The sequence below is a fragment of the Heloderma suspectum genome, chromosome 3 (assembly GCF_057233095.1).
Source record: "Heloderma suspectum isolate Gila_16-S chromosome 3, 16-S_ref, whole genome shotgun sequence".
NCBI lineage: Eukaryota > Metazoa > Chordata > Lepidosauria > Squamata > Helodermatidae > Heloderma > Heloderma suspectum.
In genome coordinates this window covers 267,647,378-267,659,618 of record NC_139460.1, presented here as the reverse complement: position 1 = coordinate 267,659,618, position 12,241 = coordinate 267,647,378, and the positions used below count along the sequence as shown (strand labels likewise).

The window sequence follows — 12,241 nt, the reverse complement described above, 5'->3', positions numbered from 1 at the left end:
CTGACATAATCCCTGGTGTCAAATAGTTCTGGGAACATTCAAGACTGCATGACTTTCAACAGCTCTAATGTTTAGAAATAAAATGTGTTAACAGCTAATTGAATATCTAGCAAATGCTATAGCTGAATTTACTCTCAAACTGGAAAATCATAGCAGCAAATACAACCGCATCAATAAAGCTACAACAGCAAAATCTAGCTCCGATAACCCATGCCAGCATAAAGGCATATTTTGGGATACCACAACATCCAGAATGCAAAGTACACTTTTCTGCATAGATGGGGTTCCGATTCCTGGGATATCACCTGGGAATTCAATTTGCATTAAAGCTTGATTATATGATCTGTGAAAGCTCTATGCGCAACAGAAACACTGGAGGAAAATTCAGAGTATCATTACATATGGAAACACAATGTTCAGGTCACCTTTTTCACATATGATTCTGCAGTGCTGGTCCTTGGCTTCTCATAGCAACCATTGTATTCAGTGTTCCTGGAGAAATTATACAACACATGGCCTTACCTGCCACACCCACCTCTCATAACACGTTTCTTTCTAAAATATTAAGTACATGCGTCCCAAGGTATTTAGAACAAGGAACTATCTAGTGAATTAATATGCGATACAAATTAAGATATGGAACAACCCTCCAGTGCCTGTTTTATGAAAAAAGTTCATGCTTATATCCTTAAGAGATGTTTATACCTTGAACAGTAGGTTCACTCCCAATAAAAGAATTTTAATAAAGATGTACATATGAATAAGTTGTCAGCATTTCAGTGATATAGTTTTAAATACAGTCATACGAAATGCAGCAGCAATTAAGCATAAGCCAAGAGACAGAGTACCAAACTATATTTACTGTATACAGTAGTAAAGGAAACAAATATTGTATAAATTGGTGAATAAACAATGAGATTTAAAATAATATCCCTCCTTAGCCCATATACAATGAAATGAAAAAGAAAAGACTTTTCCAGCAGGATTTCTTGCAAGATGATCTAACACAGACAGTAGATATTAAAGTCAAAAAGTGACCTTCTCAAGCAGCAATGAATACCCTTACTGAAAGTCAACAGAATGACCGCACATTTTTATTTGGACATATCAAAGAATATCACAAGCTGATGTCACTACAAAAATTCACAAAAATTCAGTTAAAACTCTAATATTTGGGGAAGTAGCACAGCAAGTCTCTTTATATCAGGTTCTGTTATTCAGAGCTGTTGTGCGTTACATCTTCCAATAACCTGCACATTTAACTTGACCACAAATATGTTGACATTTCATGTTTTTAAATGCAAGACCTAATTTACTCAACAGAATATATTAAAAGAACTATGAATCAATGACTGGGATCCAGAGAACCCCATGCATGAGCAGAGGACTCCCATCTGCACATAGCAAATGTGGTATTGAATTCACTTTCTCAGCACTGCATTGCACACTGCTAAGAGTCCACCAACCCTCTGGGGGAGGGATGAGGAGCTGTAGCAGGAATTAGAAGCAGAAAACCCTGGTGTGTATGCAGAACATGGTACATGGCCCTCTGAATCCCAGCCTAGGTATTTGAAAGCATCAGATAAAAAAACATGGGTACAAGTTCAGCTTTCAAGATGACAGAAGGTACACAATTTTTATTGCCTAATAAATCAATAATGAGAAGCAATGACCTTCATTGGGAACCATCTGCTAAGAATGTCTTCTGCACATGTCCCATTAAAATTAGCAAGAGTTGCACAGCAAAGCTTCCTAGAGGATTCTGGTCCATTCTTTAAACAATTTATCAAACACACTGTGCTCAACCTCGGAGATGTGATAGTTAAATAGTAGATGTGAAAGTTAACATACGCAAATGCTACAGCTGCTGACACATTCAAAAGACATTCCATTACTTTAAAAAATTGTTTGATTCTATGCTATTATGAAAAAGCACATGTACATTTGCATTACCTTAAACTGCCACTATACTCAGCATCGTATCTGTAAGTACTGCCCTTTCTGATATCCCCTTAACAGCTTTAAAGTAATAACTGTGTTTAATGATAAAAGCCCTTTTCTTCTTTCCCAAGCCAACTACTCTGAGAAAAACTTACTATTGCAAGGAAAAAATATTTCAATATTTACATTATTATAATTAAGCAGTAAAACAAAAACAACAAAAGCCAGGACTAAGTATCCTTGTTTTACAGTAGCTTGGTATTTAGGCCACAAATTTATAGGAACAGGATGACAGCAGACAACAGCCAGTATTTTACTTATTTGAAAATTTAATTTTGAGTGGGCCCATTTTTATGATGCAGTTATTTTCCACAGATACAGCTTCGACTTGCACACGCAGTATATCAGGGACAGGAAAAGAATTTGGATAAGTGTCCTCAGAACATGAGAAGATTCCTGTATGATTGGCATGTTCATTTGTTTACTATTTAATAGCAAATCCAAGGACAGATGATAAAGTGAGGTGACATTTTACATTCCTCTTCCCAAAAGGACAGGATATTTAGCACATGCCACCCGTCTGCTGTTGAAACACATCAATAGTATCTTCATCTTCCATTTCCAACTGTGAAGACAAAAGTGACAAGTATTTAAAAAAATCTTTAAAGAAATAACTAAGAGTCTTGTGGCACCTTAAAGATTAACCATCTATAGCTCCATCTGGTGCATTATTACCTCCACTCACATACCTGCTTTGTGTAAAGTACCAATAGAACCTCAAGAATAGAACAATGCTCCTTGCTATGCTTTTTAAAAAACCAGTAAGAACTGCATACTTAGCAAGTCATTTTTAGGTATACCTAACAACTCCAGCCACTCTCAGTGGGGCAAGCAAAACAGCTATCTGGTGTCTTATTCCTTCTCCCAAACTTTCCTGCTTTCTTAGGAAACACAATAGCCATGTATTTTCATGCATATCTTCCTACAACAGCATGCTTTAAATTAAATCTTGGACAGGACAGCAAACTGTTAATGCAGATTTAAAAAAAAAAAAAAACGTACAAAGGGAACTTGGGGAAGAAGGTTGGGTGGTTTTTCTGCACAACTCCAGTGTTCGGAAGAACTGGATGATTAACTTCTTGGTGCTGGGTTTCAGAAGGAAGGGAGAAACCACCCTTCATTTTTCTCACCCAAGTTACCCATAGAAGTGCTGCTGGAATCTCCTGCAGAACCACACCTCATGGGAGAGAAATTACTTCTCCTTTCCTCCACAGAGAACATGTGGAAGAAAAAGAGGGGTGCAATCTTTTCCTTCTCATATGCTTTTGCAGAAAGCACCAGCAAGGCACTACTTGCACCTTTTGCAAAAGGCTAGAATATGGGCAAACCCTCTCTTCCCCAAATTCTCTGCATATGCTGTAAGACTTTGGGATGGGTGGGGTCAGATGTGACCACAAATAATGTCTTGCTAGTAAGGCAAGCCAAAATTTGTAGACCCCCAACTATAAAGATACAGAACATCTAACTGGCAAGGTCCATCTTCAGCAAGTATAAAGAAATATTTCTGGTTCCTATGTGTCAATCTCCCAAAAATTCCTAGGTGTCTGACCAACAAGATGCCCGAGAGTTAATTTTTACTATCCTGATTAATGCCTTTTGAACCTATAGGTGTAGCCATAAACTAAGGACAAACAGAGGCAATGCTTTCATACCCCAAATGATAAAGACCATTTAAAAACAGACTAATAGGAAATATATAGACTTCATCTTATTTTATCCATTCTGGAACAGGTTCACATGGAGAAACTGGATTCTCTCAGTAGTTCATGCTCAAAGGTATGCATACTGTGGCAGACCTCACAGCCCAACTTACATCTTTCTTTTTGAAAAATGTTTTGGATTCTATCTCAAAGATGCATTTAGTTACATTCCCTCCAGTCAAATACTTACAACCTTATTCCTATACATGTTTACTCACAAGTCATTCCTAATGATTCAATGGGACTTACTCCCAAATAAGCATTGCAGCCTTTAAGCTGCAGTCTTAGGAAGTGACTCCATATTATTCCTAGAATCTCATATGCACACCCTTCTTTGGTGATAAGCGTCTGTGGCATGTTCTCATTTCTGCTTGGAGTACATTCATGCTGAAGCATGCAGGTAGTTACCATTCATTTGATGTAGGGCAAAGTTTCCAGAAAAAAATATGCTTATTTTGTATGAATTCCACCAAGTACAAAGCACTGAATTACATTACCTCTAGAATTAATTCCTGTACAGGTGTTCCTTATCTGTATTTCTAATCATCACTAGTAGCAATAATCTTACCACTCTGTGTCAGTAAATACCAACCTTATTTACACCCCAGAAAGTTTACACACAATCAGTGAAAGAAAAACTGACATAACCACTACTTCTTCACTAGTGGTATTTGCACGTGTATAGATCTAAAAGGTTGTGCTCTAGTGCAATTCATTCCTCCTGACTCTTTTCTCTTCCCACCTTGATAAGCTGGTCCCTTGGGTGGAAAGACTCATTGTTGTTAATAATGATTCAGCTCTGTCATAACATTATGTTCTAGAAATCAACAAAATTCCCATTCTAAGCATTAACAGAATTCCCAAGACATGGGCAGTAGCTACAACTGAAGTGGGCAACCTGTGGTCCACTGCAGGTGCCCTGCCCACCAATTCCTCCCACATCTGCACCTCTGCCAGAGTCCAGTTCCGCAGGGAAAGTGAGTAGGGCGACTCAATGTACTCATGGGAGTCCAATGCTGTAGGGAAAGAGGATCCATTGGGATAACTCCTCGTGTGCCCTATTTTCCTGGATTTTGCAGTAAAGAGGGCACCCAATGGGTCATTTGTGCACACCCTCTTTCCCTGCAGAATCAAGAGGGAAGGATCTCAGTGTGCAAAGAGGGGAGGTCTAAGCCTCCCCATTTCAGTGTGCTAAGATTGGGTAGGGCAGGGGAAGGCAATACTTTTGGTCCAGGGGCCAGATTACCTCTTGACCATGGATGGGCTGGATGACATGAAGGGGCAGCCCTCACCCCTGAAGCCCTTCCCCTCCCATGACATCATCCACCCAGCCCACTTTTAAAATATGTGTATTTCTCCATGCCTCTCTCAGCACTGAGAAAGGGACTCAGCTGGGGCTTGCAGAAGCCAGCTCCTGCAAGCCCTGGCAAACTCAAGGTACTCCTTCCCATGCTGCACACATCCCCGACTGGGGCACAATTATCGTGGGAACTGCTGCAGGGGAATCCCCAGTTTATCTCTGAGATTGGAGATAAGCTTGGGATTCCCGTTCGTGCTGCAGTTTGGCGAGGGGGTGGGGCTTGGGGAGGGCAGGGCCTGGGGCCCACAGAAGGATTAGGCCTGAAGGCAGGGGTTGCCCTCCCTGGGAGTGGGGGACAGTGGGCATTCATGTATGAATGTGTGCACGGGGAGAGCAGAGTGTGTGCTGAGTGTGCGTACACATGTATGGGAGTGCTTCGGTCGGTGTGTGCACATGTATCTGTGTGTATGCACTCATAGGTGTGGCCCCCTACCCACCACCCATCCCCAAATGCGGCCCCGAGGAGCAAACAAGTTGCCCATCCCTGAGCTATCAGCTCAGCTTCACATAGATGATATCAAAGAACACTCTTCTCTTACCTGTGCGGGTGTATCTGTTTCATTAATTGGTTGTCCATCAAATCTGAATCTAATCTGCCTCATTGACAAACCCTGAAAGATGACAATCAATGTATAAAGCTCTCATAATTGAATCCACATAGCAGAAATCTTAGTTTATGTCAGAGGATATTGGATAGAGACATCAGTATTCCAAAGGTTTAAAACTAACAACTGACTGATGAAATGTGTGCATTTCATAAGCCAAGTTCAGCTCAGAGATGGTGCTGGCCTCATGACCATTTCTATACACTTGTCTAATTTACCAATCTAAGCAGGGCCACTAGGGATGCAAAATAATTGGAGTAATAACATTTCTCTGTGCAGTATAGAGGTGGCGCTGTATAGAATTCCATAAATATCCAATACATACGCAGAGTAACTAGTGTGCTGACAGGAGAACAGACAAATTTCTGTATTGCTTTCATTTCCTTTCTGGCCTCCAAGGTAACAGAGAGGAAGTTTAGCTCATTTCTGGGGCAGCTAGGGTTATCCATATCACATTAGCCCTGTTAAAGAATGCTTTTTCACACTCTTGCTTAACACTACAGAACGGAAGTGAAAGAAACTGTGACATGACACTGATGAAGGTATCCTCCCACAATACAGGATTTCCTTGGCTCCTGGTGTCAATGTCCATATTACTAACATGAGATACAGAGGAATTACATTAATTGAAATTATTCCCATTTAGGTTCTGGGGCAATGGTAATAAACACAATAGCAAAGTTGAAAGGAGTTCAACCTAGGACTGGAAGTGCAAGCTCATCTAAGATTATAAAGGATATGTGTATGCTTCAACTCCTGGGGAAAACATTTCTACCCCAGAATCTCTCTGAGCAGATAAACTATTGACGCTTGGGGGCATCTTAAACTATTCAGCAATAAACAGGACCATAACGTACAGAAATATACAGTTAACTTATTTACCTGTCTCTCACAATAAGCCTTCATTAGTTTATTTAGTGGCGTGTGCCGTTTTATTTTAAATTGGACCACCGATCCATCTTGACCAGCTACTTTTAAATTGATATGGTCATTCTCTGTTTTTACTCCTTCCTGCCAAACAAAATATAAAATACATATCAATATTTGTGGGGTAAGAGTCAGAGAACCCAGCAGAAACCTGTGGCACTTGGAAGATTTTTTTCAGATGTTAAGCACATTAATACAACACATCCGACACCATGCAAATTACACCATTGCTGATCCCTAGCCCAAATGGCAAACTAAAGGATTACCAATACTAGCAAGCATACTAGTACATCTGTCCAAGTGACAGATACCCTGCAAATACTGCAGAACCCCTTCAAATCTTTACCCCTTTTTTCAGTTTAGTGCTGAAAAAAGCACTTCCAAGTTTAGAACTAATTCATGGAACCAGTAGTCAGAGGAAGGGAATGTCAGGACACAGCTCAGTTACGCACGTGCAGTGTTCCTACATGGTAGCAGATCTCTAAATAACTTAATGCACCACTAACATTTTATACCTATGATGTTATTTTGCAAACTGAAAGACAAAGTGCATTACAGATGGGAAGCTGGCCCATGTTTGATCAAATCAAATATTATCTGGTTTTGTTAAGGATGACAACCAGGAATAGCTGTTTACTAGCTCAGAATTCCCACTACCTACGTAATCCATAAAGTAAAACTTCAGCTACATAGTTTATATGGTAACCATATATTAAAGAAGCTGGTTAAAAGCATTCTCTGTAACCTACTGCTCTTTCTGATCCTTCTTTTTTTAAGGTCATATACCAAGAGCATAGGCCTATGAAATGAAAACAAAACAGGAACCCAAAGAAGCAATCCTGAAACTTGAGGTTTGCGAATCAGGGCCAAAATAATAACTAATTGGAGAAGGACCTTTCCAGACAGTAAGAAAAAACAAACAAACCTGGAACATTTGCATAGTACAAACTATGTGCTAGCCTCATCAAGAAACAGTAGCATTATATCCTGTCTGAATGTAATAGGTCAAGACAGTCTTGCTGAATGGGATATCCATATGTGTGTTTGCTAGTTCCTGCCCTGCAAATGAATGGCAATGTGTACTTCAGTGTCAGAGAGCTGTGTGTATGCAAATACCTCATCTCCCTTCTTCCTGACCTCCCTAGAGTCTTTCGTTTTCTTCCCTTACTTCCCCCCATTCTAAGATGTACTTGTGCTCCTTGATCTTAAAAACAAAACAAAAAAGGTTTAAAAGACATTTAAAAAAACATAAGTCAAGCATCTGCAAAATAGTGAGGCATTGCTATGGGAGGAGAGGTCACCTTATTTATTTTTAACGCATTTATATTCCCACCATCTGTGAACTTTAGACGCCTTGCTTGTGGTTCATCCTCCCCCTCCCAACCCATTTTAAAATAACTACATGGACGCTCTAACATAAATTGTTGTAAAAGGGGGAGATGCTTATCAACAAATATGTCTTTAAAACATCTTTTACTGGCTTGAAGAAAAAAATTCTAGATAAGAAATGCATTTCATAAGAAATGTATAATTACAAATGTATTCCACTATAAAATGATAATTAGCAAAGGACCGAGAACATAGCCTTTTTTCTAGTATTGACACCATTTGGACACTCATTTATATAATAATAAATGTTAGTCTTCAAGGTGCCCTGAATAAATCTGTCTTTAGGATTTTGCTGCTACACTAATACAACTACCGCTGTTATTCCTGAGAATCCAGTCTAGATTAGTTGCACATAGGTCCCATTAAAACCAAAATGGAAAGTTAGTCATTCCTTAAGTCCCATTAATTTCAACAGGGCCTAAATGCAACTAATGTAGCCTGGATCCAACCCAACGTTTGTCCCAAATCATTGTATTCCCATTCCCCACCGTCCACTCCCACCAGCCAGGTTTGGCTTTTGGCAATTTTGGAAGCTTCCATCACAACTACAGTGTAATCCTGACGTAGTGCTATTGTCACATAGGAACACATAATTATAAAGTTGGAAGGGTCTTTGGAGATCCTTTAATCAAACCTCCTGCTCAATGCAGGCTCTGCAATACAGGATGCAATTACAGTATCTATGACAGATGACTATCCAACCTCTGCTTAAAAACCTCCAGCGAAAGAGAACCCACCACATCCTGAGGCAGTCTATTCCACTGTAGAATAGTCCTCACAGTTGAGGAAGTTTCTCACAATCTACAGTTGGAATTTGTTTCCCTGCAACTTCCTACCATCGGATCTAGTACTTCTCTCTGTAGCAACAGAAAACAACCCTGTTCCATTTTCTGCATGACAGCCTTTTAGATATTTGAAGATCACTATCATGTCTCCCTTAACTTTCTCTTGTCCAGGCTAAACGTACCCAGTTCTTTCCACCATTCTTCATTGGACATGATTTCCAGCCCTCTCACAATCTTGGAGAGCAGTGCTGGATCAGACCCAAAACCAATCTTTTCTAGCATTCTGTTCCCACAGTGGACAACCAGATGCCTATGGAAACTCCACAACATCATGAGTGCAATAGCACCCTTCTGCCCATATTCCTCTACAACTAGTACTGAGAGGCATACTGTCTCTGATCCTGGAGGGAGCATATGGCCATCATGGCTAGTAGCCACTGACAGCCTTAATTCTTCATGAATTTGCCTAATTCCCTTTTAAAGCTGTCCAAGTTGGAAGCCATCACTATATCCTGTGGAGGTAAATTTCATGGTTTTAACTATGTGCCATTTGAAGTAGTACTTCATCTGTCCTAAATTTCTGCTAGATAGCCAGTGAGGTGCAGTGGATAGAGTGTTGGACTAGGACTCAGGAGACCTGGGTTCTAGTCCCCCCATGTCCATGATGCTCACTGGGTGACTTTAAGCCAGTCACTGACTCTCAGCCTAAACTCACAGGGCTGTTGTGAGGAAGAGGGCCATGTAACCCACCTTCACTTCCTTGAGGAAAAAAGGTGAGATATGTAGCAAAGCCCCTCTCCATGATGTGGCAGCTACTCCACCATTTTCTATTATAAAATGCCCTCCCTCAGCTACAGATATCCTGAGTTTAGAACTCTAGCAAATCCTAGTTTCTAGGTTAAAAAGAGGTGAAACACCCCCTTTTCTTCCAGAGCAACAGCATAGGGTCTCACAGAAGAGATGGGATTATCATGAAAATTTTCCCCATGAAATCTGATAAAACCCCAGTAGGCTGATGAAACACTAAGAGGTGGAGTGGAGATCTTTTACTTAGATTTCATATTTACTGAATTGGGAAAGTATAATAACTACACTTAACTCTGCTCTCTTTTGTTTTTAAGGTCTTCATTTTTATTTTTGTTATTTGATGCTGCTTTGCAAACCAACCACTTTGGGTCTCCTTGTTAGGGCCAAAAAACAATATAAAATGCTTTCATAAATGCATGCTCACAAAAAGTTTAAACAAATGACAACACTTTAAACAAATTACAGTTTTGATCCATTCATAGCAGCTTAACGCAACTGGCACTTTAATTACTTCCTCAGTTGTATTTATTACTGGGAGTTATCATCAAATGTATTGATGAATTCAGAGCCTGATCATGATGCAAATGGAATGCTCTAAGCAGCAAATCTGGAGCATGATTTCTAATTAATAATGGTCAAAAATGTGCCACTCTGGGGGTCTTAATTTTACCAGCTTTAGCCTTTTGCAGCTGGAGAGAGAACAGTGTCCAACACCCAACATATGTCTTGCAATCTTCCTAGATTTGTTCTAGGAAACCTATGAACAATACATGGCTAATACTATCTTGTAGTCTGTCTACCCCACATTCACATGGACAGTAAAAACCAGGAGACAGTGGCTGACCAGGTTAGAAACTTACTTTGGGCAATGCTCATCAGCTTAAAAACTTTTTCATGGGCAAAACCCTAATAATATCTTTTAAAATCTACATGCCATCCACTGATAAGGCCAACCTTTTACTACTTTAGGCTGCACTTATTCAACTATTTTCAGCACTCAAACACTAAGTATCTAAGAAACCCACCTTTAAATACTTTGTATGCCTAACATTGTTTATATCCGCTGACTCGAAACACAATTTGTCTGTTTAGAACTGATGGGGACAATGCAAAACACACTACTACCTAATAAAGCGTAATATTAGAGGATAGTAGGTGATGATTCAACAAAAAGGGCTAACGATGCAATTCTATGTATACTGTCTTGGGAGTGTGCCCCACTGAACTCAAAAACTACCTGGTTCTGTTGCAGGTCTGACTAAATGTGAACAGGATTAGGCTTCAAGACTCTGTTCAGAGGATTTGCAGCCACACTGTACGCATGTTAACTCAGAAGTCCCACCGAAATCTGGGGGATGCACTTCCCAACAAACAGTGCCGCTTTAGTGTTAATTAACTACATCACTTGGGAAGCACGTGGGTGGCGATCCTCCACAAAGGTAGGAGGGGGTAAATCCCTCTGAAATCAGGGACCAGGATCCTGATCCCGCCGCACCTATTTCCAAGTGCGCACAAAAGTGCAGCGGGAAGGGAGATGAGAAGGGAAGTCGGGGTCAGCCCTTTCCTTCCGTGAGCCGGCTGCAACCGCGTGGTGGTCGCGCGCCGTCTACCTCACTTAACAATAAGGGCCCCGGCGGGGGAGGGGGAGAACATGGATTATTATTTATTAACCGTACGAACAGAGCCGCCCCAGAGCATATATTCTCTGGGAGTCTCACAAAACAGGCCCTCCGTTAAAAGCACAACCTAAAATAATGAAAACTAAACACACAGTTAGCAGACGCATTACTGAGAGCCCCGCACTACGGAAGGATCGGCGTTGGCCGGGAAGTCGCGCCGACGCGGCCTAGCCGTGGACGAGGAGCCCGACTCAACTCCTGCGGGAGCTCCGGGAAGGAAGCGCGCGGACGGGCCGCCCCCTCTCGAGTCGCCCTCCTTCCGGGTGAGGCGGGTCCGGCGCTCGCTCACAGCCGGGGCAGGGAACGCCGATCCACGGGCCGGGGACCGGCCTTGCCCCTGCAGGGGGCCCAAGCCGCGTTCCCGAGGGCGGCAAGGCGGGGGAAGAGCTGCAGGCTCTGCAGAGCTGTGACGGGACGGACCGCCCGCGGACTCCTGGGGGGCTTGGGCTCCAGCCGGGGGGCAGAGGAGCGGGAGCCCGGGATGGAGAACGGGGGCTTTCCGACGTACCTTGGGCTTCTCCTCGGACATGGCGACGCGTCAGGTAGCGACCTCTGAGGGAGCGAGTCCACACGCGCTCGGAGCCCGTTTCTTCCTCCGCTCTGCTCTCCCGCCTGCAGCAACTGCCCGCGAGAACGCGCTTCGCGCCCCACAATCTTCGGCTCCTCGTTGGTCCTGGGGAGGTCACGTGGGGCGCGCACGCTCTCGGGGCGCGCTCCCGAGCGATGCTGTCCTTGTCGGGGGCGCGCTTCTCTGGGGTGGAGATGGCTATGGCGCCGAAGGTGCGTCATCGCCGGTTAAAGTGGGAGCGCTGGGGCTGTAGGGAAGGTGCGAGGTGGGGGGCGTGGCCATCTCAGAGCGCGGGAGGAGGAAGGGGGCAGGGCCAGCGCTTCCTTTCCCCCAGATATGTGAAAGCTGGGCCATGAGGTGGGCCTGTAATGCCTTGCCTAACCCTTAGGAAGTCTGCCCTGTTCAAGGATGCTTATGTGT

The 12,241-nt window shown here is 42.5% G+C and overlaps 1 protein-coding gene across 2 annotated transcripts; it reads right to left on the bottom strand.

Moving 5' to 3' along the window:
* Positions 1-718: 718 nt before the first annotated feature.
* Positions 719-11,872, bottom strand: LOC146351230 (small ubiquitin-related modifier 3). 2 transcript variants are annotated; one of them, XM_084846895.1, is made up of 4 exons: positions 11,762-11,872; positions 6,549-6,677; positions 5,601-5,672; positions 719-2,566 (listed from the first exon to the last, which is right to left on the bottom strand). In XM_084846895.1, the coding sequence occupies exons 1-4, from the start codon at positions 11,780-11,782 to the stop codon at positions 2,504-2,506; spliced, it is 285 nt and encodes a 94-aa protein (XP_084703021.1). In that variant the 5' UTR covers positions 11,783-11,872; the 3' UTR covers positions 719-2,503. The 2 variants fall into 2 exon arrangements, with proteins under 2 accessions (XP_084703021.1, XP_084703022.1); XM_084846896.1 differs by lacking the exon at positions 11,762-11,872 and adding an exon at positions 11,346-11,503.
* Positions 11,873-12,241: the final 369 nt, after the last annotated feature.